This window comes from Acanthisitta chloris, unplaced genomic scaffold (genome assembly GCF_000695815.1).
Source record: "Acanthisitta chloris isolate BGI_N310 unplaced genomic scaffold, ASM69581v1 scaffold6157, whole genome shotgun sequence".
NCBI lineage: Eukaryota > Metazoa > Chordata > Aves > Passeriformes > Acanthisittidae > Acanthisitta > Acanthisitta chloris.
The window spans coordinates 12,121-26,068 of NW_008680816.1; the positions used below are offsets into that span (position 1 = coordinate 12,121).

The 13,948-nt window shown below is 50.9% G+C and overlaps 1 protein-coding gene across 1 annotated transcript; it reads right to left on the reverse strand.

The window, feature by feature from the left end:
* Positions 1-1,516: 1,516 nt before the first annotated feature.
* On the reverse strand, positions 1,517-13,695 carry ARHGAP25 (Rho GTPase activating protein 25). The gene is made up of 11 exons (XM_009077846.1): positions 13,635-13,695; positions 11,113-11,300; positions 9,128-9,215; positions 8,599-8,718; positions 6,934-7,141; positions 5,473-5,605; positions 4,956-5,029; positions 4,272-4,393; positions 3,368-3,567; positions 2,332-2,915; positions 1,517-1,727 (listed from the first exon to the last, which is right to left on the reverse strand). Exons 1-11 carry the CDS (start codon positions 13,693-13,695, stop codon positions 1,517-1,519), a joined length of 1,989 nt encoding a protein of 662 aa, XP_009076094.1.
* Positions 13,696-13,948: the final 253 nt, after the last annotated feature.

Here is a 13,948-nt window from a genome sequence, read left to right on the forward strand (position 1 = left end):
GGCTAGACAAGACCTCCCACCCCCCAACAAAGCTGAGAGCAGCAAGTGCTTTACACCCAGTCTTGACTTTTATTCCCCAGTAACATTTTCCCCCTCCCATCTCCCCTTTTTTCACAGTTTCCTCCATGTCCCTTTCTCTCACCAGTTCCTTTCTCCTCCAGGCTCTGTCAGACAGCTCTGCAGTCTGGTCTTGAGCTGAATTTTTGCCTCCCCAAATCCAAGTCCTCAGCAGCAAGAGTTGAGGAATTCACCTCCCTGTGCTTGGTTGGTCCTGCTTGAAAACTCCTGCAGATCTCTGTGGTTTTCTTCCCTTTTCTGTCCCCACAAAGGCTCTAGGCTGGGCTGGGGCTGTGTGCTGCTCTTCCACCTTCTCAAGACAAATGAGGAGAAAAAGGTTTTCTTGCAGAGTCCTCTTATTTTTCTTTCCTCCACTGAAAGGCTCAGAGGCCTCGTGGTACTGCTGGCAGGGCTGGGAAACAAGCAGGGAAGGTCATGAACAGCCACACTGAGATCTTTGGGGCCTGGTAGTCTTTATGCTGATGGCAGAAAGTGATGGGCAGAGACTCAGCATCATCTCTGGGGTGCAAAGGTGGCTGAGGAAATCCTGTTCTGCTCTGTGGAAACAATGAGAAGCCAAAGCAGAGGCAGTTAAAAAGTCCAGATCTGTCATTCTTTGAACACTGTCCATCAGGGAAAGTGCAGAAATCCATTTACTGTGCTGGGAAAGCTGCTGATGGATTCCCTCTGCACAAAGCTCTCTGAGTATGGATTGTCAAAGTGTTTCCCAAAGCTTTATCAGCTGTGCTGGGTTTGGGCACACATGGCTCTGGGGAACAGAGGCTTGAAATAAGTGCACAGCCACTGAACTGAAGAGGTTTCTGTGGTGTTGGGACTTCATACCTGGAGCCATCAGACAGGCACAGCACAGCAGGTAGGAGATCTCTTCTCCCATGGGTTTGTCCTGCTCTATGAGAGCAATAACCAGCTGTGTGACTGATGCAAACACCTCACCCAAGGTGCTGGAAGCATTTCTAGCTCACCATCCAGGCACACTGTGCAACAGGCTGTGCCATTCCAGGCCTTGGGGCTCCTCCCTCTCCCTGGATCCAGGACTGAAGGACTCTCTGCTCCTCTCAAAGCACAGGGGGTATCTCCAGCAGGGAGCCAGAGGCTGGAGGAGAGATTCAGGCTGGTTTCTCTTTGTAAAGGTATAATGTGTCCATAGCCCAAACTCCTGAGTGCAAGATACTGGCTGAGCAGCAGGAAGAATTGGCCTGTTCTCCAGAGAACAGCTGAAAGAGGAGCTGAAATAAACACATCCAAAAAAGCTAAAGAACACATCTGAATTTCCTGTTTCTGAGTATAAACCAGCCTGGAACCTCTGGACTCCTTCCCCCAGGTGGACCTGTGCTCAGTGCAGAACACAGGACAATACAAGTCCCTGGCTCTGCCCCTGCTTGGCAATTCCTGTGCATTCTGCAGCTGCATTTTGTGCCTGTGCAGAGCTGGGTGATTCCTAGTTGGTTTTGGCATCAGTTTTGAATGTGGATTTAGCTAAAATTTTTATCTGCTCCTCAAGCATCTTGTTTTTCTTCTCCACGTCCTCCCGTGAGCGCTCCACGTTCACCAGCTTCAGCTGCAGCTCCTCAGACTTCTTCTTCTCCTTCTCAATGTCCTGGTTCAGCCTCACCACTTTGGCCCAGACTTCAAAGTTTTCCTCTTCGAGGCTGCAAAGAGAAACAGCAGAAAAGGATTGGTTTGGAAAAGTGCTGGAGAACCAACATTTGGTTCCTTCAGGAGTCTGACCTCTGTGTCCTGGAGCAATAAAACAAGCCAGAAGTTCTGACCTGATCCCCTCAGTGGCCACAGAACTTGGTGCAAGAAATCCATACACAATATATGTGTGTTGGTTGTATGATAACAGTGATAAGATGATGAGATTCTAATGCTATATGAAGCTATATGACACTGCTGCTCACAACTAGTAATGTTAGAGTGCTGCTACCAGATTTGGAGAGTAGAATGGCACAATATTGTGGTGGTAACAAGAGTTAGGACAGTGTCATTATTGCTGGAGCATTGCAATGGTATATAATGATGTGACTAGAGCTAAGAATATTAATATTGCAGTACTACAGCATCAGGCACTGTGCCATGAGAGCACAGCACAGGACACTGGTTTTTCTAGAGTCTACTAAACACTTTATCTCATCACTAATCATTCCCTTTACATCCTGTGGTGCTGGTGAATAAATCTCTGCACTCTTTGCTGGCACAGCCCAAGCTGCAGACACCCAACTCTGCAGGCAGCAGCTCCCTGCAGCGACTTACCTCTTAATTTGCTCCTGGAAGTCATTTTTCTGTGCCTCCATTTCCTTTTCCAGCCTGAGGATGGTGTTTTGCAGGAACTCCCTGGTCTCCTGCTCAGGCTTGGCCACATCTGCAGGGCTGCTGAAGGCACTGGCTGGTTCCTTGGGCTCATGGCTGGGGCTGGGGCAGGGGAGGAACTCCTTGTCAGAGATGCTGCTGGCAGGGCTGGGGCTGGAGCTGCTGCCCTCCCCCCTCTCTGCCTGGGGGGTGGGAATGTTGTCGTAGGTCACAGCACGATGCAGGTCCAGCAGCTTGAAAAGATCATGAGACAACGTTCTCTTGTGCCCATCAGTGACCATGGAGTGTGTGCTGCTCCCAGAGGAGCTTTTCCAAAAGTCACGGCCAAACACATCAGTTTTTTCCTTGCTGCCCTTCTCCCCTGGAGCAGCAGCTGTCAGGAAAGATTTCCTCGCAGGTAAAGTCTGAGTTCTTTTCCTTGCCTGTGTTTTCCACGTTCCCAGTGCATCTTGGGACTCATTATCTTCCCCTGGGGCACTTGAGCTCGTGGCTGGTCCAGGGGCAGTGCAGGAACTGGGGTCACCCCTCTGTAGAGCAGAGCAGAGACTTAGGACAGGAGCAGACAGGTGGCAGCCACTGCTAGGACTGCAGAAAGGCCACAAGTTTTCCATTAAAAAACTGTTCTGGATTGCATCATGTTTCCCAAACCATTTTCTGAGAAAAGCCTTTAATCCTCAGTGTTTTCCCTTTACCAGGCTGAACCAAAGAGGTTTCACATCTTTTCATCTTTTGCTCTTTAGGCTAAACAGCTTTGGGAGTTTTCTTTTTTTTTTTTTCCTCCCTAGAACAGTAGATTTTCCACAGGAAAGTGGAAAGTTTATCTACATCATTTTCCTGATGTAAATATTCCAGGGCTGACAGATACAGCTCTTTATTAATAGCAAGTGCTCTTAGTGCCTTGCTGCCCTGTTAGGTCTACAAATGAACACAACATTTATTCAGTGCAGGTTGGATTATTTCCCTGGGGATCTCAGTTTACCATTTGCCTTTGGCCCAGGCTCACAGCCCTGGGCACTGCAGGGGCCTCTGCTGCTCCCCAGCCCACGGAGCTGCGAGGGACAGGAGCTTTCTTCTCACTTTGGGAGGCAGGAGGGGAGGGAGGCACATCCTTGGATGGGGGGAAGAGCTCTGCGTGGTCACTGATCATCACTGTCATCACCTTCTGGACCTGTGGTGTGCCTGGAAGGATTAGGGATGTGTCAGCAGCAAACCCAACCCAACAGAGTTCCTCTCACCCACACCTGCTTGGTCCTTCTGCTGTCCAGATTGGAGATGAATGTAGAAGTGCAGGTGAAGAAAAGGAGCAGGATCATAAAGCCAAAGGAAGGGAAGGATTTCTCTATCTCCCATATAGGATATGGAGCAATCATGGGAGTCTCTGCTCAGCTGCACCAAGCCACAAATCATGACTCTGGCTCAACAGCAAAGCCCAGATGTGAGGTGTGTGAATATGTGGAGTATTTTCCTGCGATGTCTGTAGAGCAGAGCAGCCTTTGGCCTGAAAACTTAGCAGTTCTGCTCCATCTGTCCCTGCCCACAGGGTCACAGCTTGGCTCAGCTCAACACTAATTGCTTGGAGTTTCCTTTGTTTCTCCAAGAAGAATCTTACACCTTCCTGCTCCAAGCAACTCAAAGATGACCTCACCAGATTCCTGAATTGTTTGAACTCTATGGAGGGAACAGAGAGTGCAACTCCTAAGGGTTTTTGTCCCTATAAACACCTTTACAGCCTAAACATGGCTTGACTCTGCCCTGCTGTACTTTGTGTGTCCAGGCATGTTTCTGGCTTATGTCCATAAATCTACCACAGAAAACTGCAGTGTCAGGATTGTGGATGCTCCTGAGTGTTTCAGCAAGTCAGTTATTCCAGGAATCCCTTTTACCTCTCATAATAGTTGCAGGATCCTCTATCTTGGGCCTAATGAGGTTCACTCCAATCACTGTCGCCAAGTTATCCACACTCATCTTGTTGACACTAGAGTTCAACTGTATTTCATACAGAAACCTGCCAGAATTCAAGGGTAAATATTTCACATCAGAGGAGGAAGGTTGCAAAAAGCCTTACACATCCACCAGTGTAAAATCCTGATTGCTCCATCCAGCTCTTCCTCCCAGTCAGAAGGACATAAAGTTTGCTGAGACATAAAGAGTGCTGAGCTGGAAATGGGTCTCAGTGGTTTCAGAAGAAAAACCACCCTAAAAACAGATCAAAAAGGAAGGGAAACCTCTAATCTCATCTCTAAGCTGAGAAAAACAACCCAAGCTGGGTGAAACCAGCTTTGGAGCACAAGGTTTTGTCTAGGAAAACTACACCTGATTTTAATTCTCAGAGATTTTTAAGTGAGGTTTAGGGGAGTGATTTATGCTTAGACACTCTGTAGGTGTTTATCCCTGTGCCTGAAATTCTCCCTCTACAGAAGTCAGGACCTGATGCCTTCAGGGGAACCAAAACACAGCTGAAAAATGTCAAGGGCTCAGTCTGGAAGAGTCAGGCTCAGCCTTTGGGATGACAATTCTGCTCACCAACACCAAATCTGAGCTGTTTACACCTTGTGCAGAGGACTGACCTGCAGATGTAGCTGAGGAGGTTGTAGTTGTCTTTGGGAAGGAGGGACAGTTGCTTCAGGAGTTCCTGGTGGCCCTAAAAGCAAGTTAAGAAACAGCTCTAGATTCACAGAAATTACACATTTCTCCAGCAGGCCAAGCATGGAGATGGAGAAGCTCTGCAGGGTGCTCAGCAAGGAGGTTTTATGTATAGGACCAGCAGCCAAGAGTGGGTTTTGTGCAATGGGAGGGCACAAATATATAGTTAGGAAAAGACAGTTTCATACTTTTCCCTGTCCCAAATCCTCTCTTCCTTCTTCAGCCTCCCCCAGAGCCCTCTGGCTCAGCTCAGGCAGGTGGAGTTTGCAGGATGTTTGTTTTCCCTTCTATCCTGGTTTTCACACCTTTTCCTGCCCCAAATTCCAAAGCTCAGGACTTACACAGCTGATAATGCCCAGTTAATATGCACCCAGCCCCTCAGCTCTGAAATGCAGCTGATTTTATTTAAGGCCAGAAGGAGAAACACAAAAGCAGCTCTACCTTTGTCTCCTCAGCATCCAGTGCTTGACCACAGAGCAAGAAATGCTCATACTGTGTCCAGGGCACCACAGGCTCTGGCAGCTCCCGCAGGTAGAGCTTGAGCAGAGAGGCCACAGTGTGCACATCTGTGTCCCTGCAACGTGAGAGAGCTGCTCAGGTGGGACTCAGAGCCAGCACTGAGCCAACCCTGCCCTGAGCCAGGGGGTCAGGCTCCAGCTGAGCCCTGAGGGTAGAAGAGAGATAAACAGGGAGGCCAGAGCAAGCTGGGAGGGACCCAGAGGGTACTCCAAACCAGGGAATGGCCCCAGATGGCAGGAAAATCAAGGCTTGGGGCAGATTTTCCCCACTGTGGAGGTGGCAGGTCCCAGTATCCAGATCCAGGCTGAGCTGGGATGGCAAGATATTCACCAAGACATCTCCTGTCTCCTCCCAGTGTCCCAGCTCTACCCAACTGCCCTTTCCCTGCCCTTGGGAAGACCTGGACCCTGGCAGAGGGTTCTCCTGGCTGCTCCAGCACTCAGGCTGTGGGAAACCAGGAGTCAGAGCCAGCAGCTGCTGACCCTTGCACAAAAGGGTCAGACAGTGTTGTCTCAGTCTCTCCCCTTTACTTTGTGAACCTAAAATGACATTTCCTCCCCCACTGGACAGCAATGAATCCATGTTATTTAATGAATGGGAACTGCCTATCCCAGCCCATAAGTCTGGAGCATCACACTGGTTCTTGTCACTGCATTTGAAGTGACAGAGAACCAGGAAAAAGTGAACTAGACCTTTCTCCCATGTCCCTACTCCTCCAGGCAGGGCCCTCCCAGCCCCTGCTGAGCTCCTGAGGGTTTGTGTGCAGATCCTGCCTGGGCTCACATGTTTGGCCACACTCCCCATGGCCTGAGCTGCAGAGCCACAGCAGTGACTGAGCACGTCCTGCTGGGACAGATGTTTGCAGCTTTACACTCCATCTAGTTTACATTATGTCAAAGGACACTGTCAAGATCATAAGCCTCTAATCTGACCTACCTTAAAGTTGCTAAACTGTTCTAAACTTCTAGCACAAAAAAAAAAAAATCCCCCAGGTCAGTTATTTTTAGGATTGCTTTGAGCTTTTAAAATATTCTTATTTGTAACAAATGCATTTAAACCCAGAGGGATTTTTTTTTTTATTTTTTTTTTTTTTTGCAGAGCTGTATTTTTGTAGGGCAAAATCTTAGGCACTGTGGGTGCCTGGGATGCAGTGACAGCTTTTTAGCACTCCCCACTCAGTCCTGATGTGGTTGTGTGTGTGAGTGTGTCTGGAAAAACCCAACCAGGCTGCAGAGGTGGCACTGAAGGTTGAACCAGCACCTTGCAGCTCTCTGGAGCCCTTGGGGAGGCTCCAGGTTTCCTGCAGGGCTCTCTGGGGGAGGACACAAGTTGGTTTTGCACAGGATTTGGGAGTTTTGGGCAGGAGAGGAGACCCAACACTACCTGTCGAACGAAGGTCTCTCTCCGGCGTCGAACGCCTCCCGGAGCTGTTTCACCAGGTTGTCCTGGCCAGGGAGGCGAAAGATTCCTTCCTCACTCACTCCATGCTCCCTGATGAACTCTGCACACTTCTGCACCAGGATGGGCACCTGGTGCTGCCCAAATTTTTGCTCGTAGGCCATGGTCTCTGCCAAGCGCTGCCCGAACACAGCTGGGGAGAGAGCAGAGGGTCAGAGCAGCCCAAAGGCTTTGCCAGAGGCACATCCCCTGCCAAAGGATGTCCCTGCTCTTCTGAGAGCACAGGAGACAAGGAGCCTGAAACCTGGGGGAAAGCAGAACTTCTGCCAAAGAAAGAAGAGCAAAAGGAAATCGTGTTTCTCCTCCAAATAACGAACGATGCTCAAAATCATGAACACCAAGCAGTGAGACTTGAGTTTCTCCTGTTTGTGTGAAAGAGAGGGAGATGGAAGGCACAGGGAGAGAAGGCAAGCTCATCACACGAGGCTGAAGTGGGCAGAAAACTCTGAGGATGGCTAAGAAATAAGAGCCTTGCAGAGATTTGGAGCTGGAAGTCTCACTGATCTGAGTTGCTTTTCTCCTCTCCTGAAACTGCCCTGGGCAAAGGACAGAATTGTTCTGCTGTGGGTGGTACCTTTCCTTCACAGCAATGGCTTTTTCCTCCTGAACTCCCACAGCTAAAGAATTGTTCAGAGGTGGGAAGGCAGCTCAACTCTTCCTCCTCACCTGAGGCAGGGTAAGAGCAGAGAGATCCCAACCCAAACCAGCTCCAGGGCATCGATGGCAAAGAGTCCTGTGCCAGTTGGGGCAATGCCCTGAAAACTTCTGGCTCTAAGTCCTCTTTTCAGCTGGGTGATGCTGCCATCCCCCAGGGCACAGCCTGGTTCAGATTAGAGGCAGAAAAGCTCAGGGATGCAGAGGGAAACCAGCAGTGTTGGCAGGCTGAGAGAGCAGAGAAGGCTCCAGGGAGACCTCAGAGCCCCTTCCAGTGCCTAAAAGAGGCTGTAAAACAGAGGGAGAGGAACATTTTGTACAGGCACACAGTGACAGGACAAGGGGCAATAGAGTTACACTGAAAGAGGGCAGGGTTAGGTTGGATATTGGGAAAAAATTCTTCCCTGTGAGGGTGGTGAGGCTGGAAGGAAAGCAAAGCAAGGAAATTGGCAGGTGCAAAGCAACATTTTTCAGTGCTTCATCCCTGAATGTGAGTTGTTTTCAAGAACAATGTTTTCAGGGTCAGTAAGTCAAGGAGGAAGTTGACAAAAAGAGGTTGAAACCAGCCTAGAAATGTTCATTCATGCTTGGCTGCTGTTTCCTTGACACTGCCTGTGTTTGCACCACAGGCTCTGGCCCAGGAGCAGATTTCTAGGGCATCACAAGTGACTTCTTACAGCTCTGTGTCCCAGTGTCAGGGATTCAGTGGAGTCACCATCCCTGCAAGTGGTTAAGAGGACACTGGAGGATCTGGCTTAGAATTTAGGGGTTCCAGCAGTGACAGGTTACGGGTTGGACTTGATGATCTCAGAGGTTTCCTCCAACTTTGATGGTTCTATGATTTGAGCCCAGCTGTGAAATCCCCAGAGAGAAGTGCTGCAGGACACCAGAGGATGGTTCAACACTCCTCCAAGAGCTGTCCCTGCTCCCCTTTACCTCCTGACGCCGACCCCAGCACGCGGCGAATGGATTTCACCCACTCCTCCATCTCAGACTGGGAGCTGGCCATGAGCACACAGGTGTCCTGCCCTGGCCTGTTCTGGTCTCCAGATACCCCTGCAAAGAAACCAGAACATTTGTGGAGAGGATTGGAGAAGAAAAGACACATTCTGGTTGTTTTCTTTGCTAAATGCTCCAAATCTCCTCATTGATGTCTCTGTGGCTGCAAAGGAAGCAGCACTGACATTTCACTTGCTGAGGGTCTGCAAGAAAGGAACAGAAGCTGCTGCATGTTGGAGCTGGGCAAAGCTTCTGCTCACCATGGGCCATGGGCACTGGCACAGGGCTCTGCTCCAGCCTGGCCATGGGAATACTGACACCAACACCCTCATTTCCACATGAAACACTGTGGGAACTTTAGAAAGAAGTGGAACAAAATGACTTGCCCAAAAGATTTTGGGTGAGCATTCCAGCCCAAAAGCATGAAACAGAGAGGAGTGAAACAATAGGAGTGAAGCATCCTCACCTGAGATGATCTCAAAGATGAATTTCCCTCCTTCCTCTGGGTTGCTGGACACCTCCTTGATGGTACTTCCATGGAGAGACAGGCAGCCCTAGGACAGAGAGAGCAGGAGCTGCAAACACCTCTGTGAGACCACACTGTGCCAGCACTGAGGGTGGAATTCCTGCTTGGAGCTTGCAAACTCATGGCAGGAGGAATGTTTTATGTACTTATGGACACATGCTAAAGAGACTTTTCAAACACTAAGGGCCAATAAGTAGAAATTTTTTCCAATGGAGTGACTCTCAGAATGAGAAAAGTGCTTCTTTTGTGCTTTCCTCTTTTTTTCCCCTCTCCCTTCTCATGTGTTTTTAGCTCCTGTTGGGAGTGGAAGGAGAGAGAACAAAGCAGAGACTTGGCAAAACAGCAGAGCATCCTGTTTCTGCTGCCCCAGAGCAGGAAAACTGTTCCTTTAACACAGCATCACTTAAACCCCAAACCCATCCCAACGTTGGCAGGAGCAGAGAAACAGAAGAAAAGGGAAGAGAGATTAGAAAATAAAGGGGAAAACAGCCATTTCTGTTGGATCTTCCTGTGGAGCTGGTGAAGGGGTTGGGGCAAGTGGCCAGAGGTGTGTGAGGCAGCCCCAGGGGCTTCCCAGGGCAGGAAATGAGGCTGAAATTTCTCAGTGATTTCAGCCTCCTGGTAGCCACAGGACTCCTGTGAGCAGCAGGACCATCCCTGCTCCAAAAGCCTAAACCATGGCTGTATCCATCAGAGTCTCTGCTGGGACCAGAGAGGCTTGAACCAACCCAGGATGGTGCACAGCAGGGTCACAGCAAGAGCTGCCAAAGTGCCATGAATAGCCATCAGCTTTACACAGCACTTTCTGTTTCTACATCCCATTTACAGTGGGGGATGTGCCTTCCCATCCCCCCAAAACAGGGCAAAGCCAGAAATGGGACCTGGATCCCACTGGGCTCATCTCTGTGGTTCCATCCTGAGGATTCACTTATCTCCTTCCCCTTGTGAATTTTTTTCTGTCTTTGTACAGGGAACAGCTTTTCCAGCAAAGGACCTTCCCCTGACACTTCTCTGAAGGAGGAAAAGATGGTGAATACTCAAAAAGGAAGTTACAGCATGGAGATAACGGTGGGAAAACTACAAAGTTATCCATATACATTTGGAAAACCACCTGATTTCTTTCAGGTAAGTGTATTTCTCAGAGTGTATACTCTGAGAAATGATTTCTATGGGGTGGACAGAGGTTGGTTACAGCCCAGAGGGGCTGAGTGGGATGGAACTGGTGCAAGAGTTGAGGGTGGGATGGTGCTGGGGGACTGCAGACATCGGGCACTGCTGTGAAAGTTTCAACCATGCCCAAGTGGATGATCACACTCCTGTGGTGTGCAAAGGGTCAGGTGCTAGTTGTGCTAGTCATTTTCTCCTGAGGATCACAAAAGAACTGAGTGTCCAGCAGGTTTCAAGCCTCTTGCCCTAGAGGAAAAGGCAGCAGGGCAGGTTTCCTCCAGGGCAGAGGCTGAAGAACAGAAATGGCACTGGCACCACTGAGCCTCCTGTGGAGGATGGGGCTGGGCTGGGATACAAACCACCCCAGAGGCCAGAGACAGACAGATTTCCTTCCCTTATTCCTCCAGCTGCCTCTCCCGTGACAGGAGGTCCTGAGGAAGCAGCTGCCCTTGGCTGTGGTCAGCCCAGCCCCGAGCACAGCTGTGCCTTGGGCTGGTCCTCACACCCAGGCTGTGCTCAGAGTCCTCTCACAGGGAGGAATTTCTTCCCAATATCCAACCTAAACCCACTCTGTGCCAGTGTGAAGCCATTCCCTGTGCCCTGTCCCTCCAGCCCCTTGTAAATAGTCTCTCTCATAACTCCTTCAGCTACCAGAAGATTACAATTAGGTCCCCCCAAACCTCTTCTCCAGTCTGATCACTCCCAATTCTCTCAGCCTTCATTTCCCAACACGGGAGAGACTGAGCACATCATCCTACCTGTGGTTTGGCATCATCCTCATCCTTGTAGTAGTAGAGCTGCTGCCCCTTGAGCACGAAGTACCTGTGCTGCCAGTTCTTGACGATGGAGCGTTGTTTCTTCAGCCAGCCAAGCTTCAGGGGCCTCTCCAGTGTGCCAGGGGAGCCTGGCTGTGTGGGATCCCCACTCATCACACTCCTGGAGCGAGCTGCCAGGGGACACAGAGGGATGGTGGGCACCAGGACGTGCCAGGGGCTGCCCTGAGCCGCAGCCGCGAGCGCGACTCTGTGCCCCGTCGCTCTGCAGAGCAAACTGGCTCAAGTTTTCAAAGGAAGTGGCTGCAGTATCTGTCAGTATGTGCTTCCTTTTTCCTGCGTGGGAGTAATTGTCTTGCAAGTGAGAAGAAAAATCATTAGCTTGTTTTTCTCTTTTTTTTTTTTCTAATGGGAGTGTGTGTTGTTGTACCCACCCCGAAGCGCCTGCGGCAGCGATCGCACACTGACCCGGCCTAGCTGGGAAAAACTGTTTGGAAGTTGTAGTTTTGTTCTAGGAGAACATCACCTGATGTTTCCAATGGGGCAGAGCTCACACTATGGGATTGGAAAGTCTCCAAGGAGGGAAGAAGTGCCAGCATGGATTAGACAGTGGGCAGAGCAGTGTCCCTGTGCCCTGTTTGCGTCGCATCGATGAGTCCCATCAGTGCCCAGTGCTTCTCTCAATGCCTCTGTGAGAGTAAATGCCTCAGGAGGGATCATTTCCAGCCTGGATTTTTGCCTCTGGACCAGGCACTGCAGACCTCCAATGCCAACCCCTCTGGGCAGAGTCAGCAGTTATGGCTTTAGGGCAAAACTAGTGATAGGACTCCAGGGAAATTTGGCTTCCCTGCTCGTGGGGACAGAGCTGCTGGGAGCCCTTGGCTTTGCAGACAACCAGGCTATTTCTGCCCAGTGGAAAGTTTTCTGCTTTCACAAAACCAGAACCACCAAGGCTGTGGCTCCTCCCTTTATCCATCTTCCAAGTTTCTACCTTTTTTTTGGCCAGTGCAATGCCCAGCTCAGGTGTGATGACCAAATTGGATGTGGGGTGAGGATGAAGCTTTTTCCCTTGGCTCTCACCAGTACAGCCTAACACTTGCAACCAGCTCCTTCACCAACACATCATGCATGGGCACTCATGGTCCTGCTCCTCCTGATGCTCTCACAGGGCAGGAAAGAGCAACCAAGAACAAAGGAGGTGCCTCCCGAAGCGTTTCCTGTGGTAACTGCCTCTGAGGTTGAATATTTCCTCCAAAACATCCTCACTCTTCCTCCAGCCCCAGGGCCTGGCCGTGGCAGGGCCCCATGTCCTGCTGCCCACTCCCTGAGAAGAACAGTCCTGCCAAGCATGACTTGCAGGAGAAATGGCAGAGGATGTCACCACGGTGCCCACGTCAATGCTGCCTCCTGCCCCAGCCCCTTGTCCTGGGTGAGAGCCCTCCCTGCCCTCCCCTGGTCCTGCTCTGCAGGAGAGATGCCAACACTCCCAGCAAAAACCAGTCAAAGTGCCACCATAGGTCTCACAATGAAATTTCAATCTCATTGAGATCAAGAGCTTTGCAGCTCCCTCAGCATGAGGAAGGAGCTGGGGCAGTGGCCTGGGGCTGGCAGAAGTTGCCTGTGCCACATCCAGGGCTGGGCATGAGCAGGGGGAAGTGTCCCCAGGCTGGGAGGGGCAAGAGAGAGCAGTGACCACTGATTTGCAAATACTTTCCACAAGTAGAGTCACATCCTCACTACACCCTTGGAGATGGGCCTGGTCTCACAGCATGAGGAGAATCAATGCACTGAGCTGTGCCCACGGCCCAGGTCTCTGCCCACACACACCAAAAAAACCACACACAGTGCCAGGGCCATGCAGAGCTTTGGGCTCTGCACCCTCTCCTTGGCCACACCATCATCACCCCCAAATCCCCTCCCTGGCTGCTTGACCCTGCCGTGATATTTTAGCCTCAGAGTCCACACAGGGATCCCACACTCCTTCCCAAAGTGTTCTCAAGAGGATCCCATGCTGGCTGAAGCCTCACAAAGCCTGGGCAGAGGCAGGAGGTGGGTCAGGGAGTCACAAGGTGAAGCTGTCCCACAGCCCTGGGAGAGGAAACCAGTGATGTCAGAGGGTGTGAAGAGACCTGAGCAAGGGTGAGATTGCTTCCTCCAGCCTGTGTCCTCCATCAACCTGCCCTTCACCCCCTGCAAGGCTTTGTGCCCATGGGGATTGAACCCCCCAAACTGGATTTGGGAGGAGCAGCAGCCCCACACTGCCAGGACCTCCTGGTCCCCCAGCCCTGCTCCCGCAGCATCCCTCAGTGAGACTTTGCAAATCACTTCTTGCAAATCATCTGCAAACCCTCCACTGCCTCGGAAGCAGCAGCTGGGCCAGGTCCCCCCAGCGAGGCCACAGCCAAAAAAAATCACAGCCAGGCTCAGCCACAGCCACCCCACAGCCCCCAACTCACCCCTGGCCACTGGGGCAGGCACAGAAGGGGACAAAGAAAGGCTCACGGTACCTATTTTCGCAGCATCCATCTTCAGGTTGAAATCCCAGTTCCGTGGCAGCTTGAGGGACATTTTGGATCAGGAAGGTGGTTGGTTTTTTTTCTCCAAGGGGAAGCTTGGTTAGGAGATAGGTGAAACAAAGCTCTGATGGTCCCGTGGGGGTTCTGCACCCAGGGGTGATCCCCCCACCAAGAGCAACCGCTCGGCGAGAGCTGCTTTGCCAACGGACTTCCTCCTCCCTCTGAGAACAGCCCTGAACAACCCCATAAAAGTACTTTCCTGCCAAGCTCTTGTCTGGCTCTCCCAGCGATGCTCAGGTGATGCT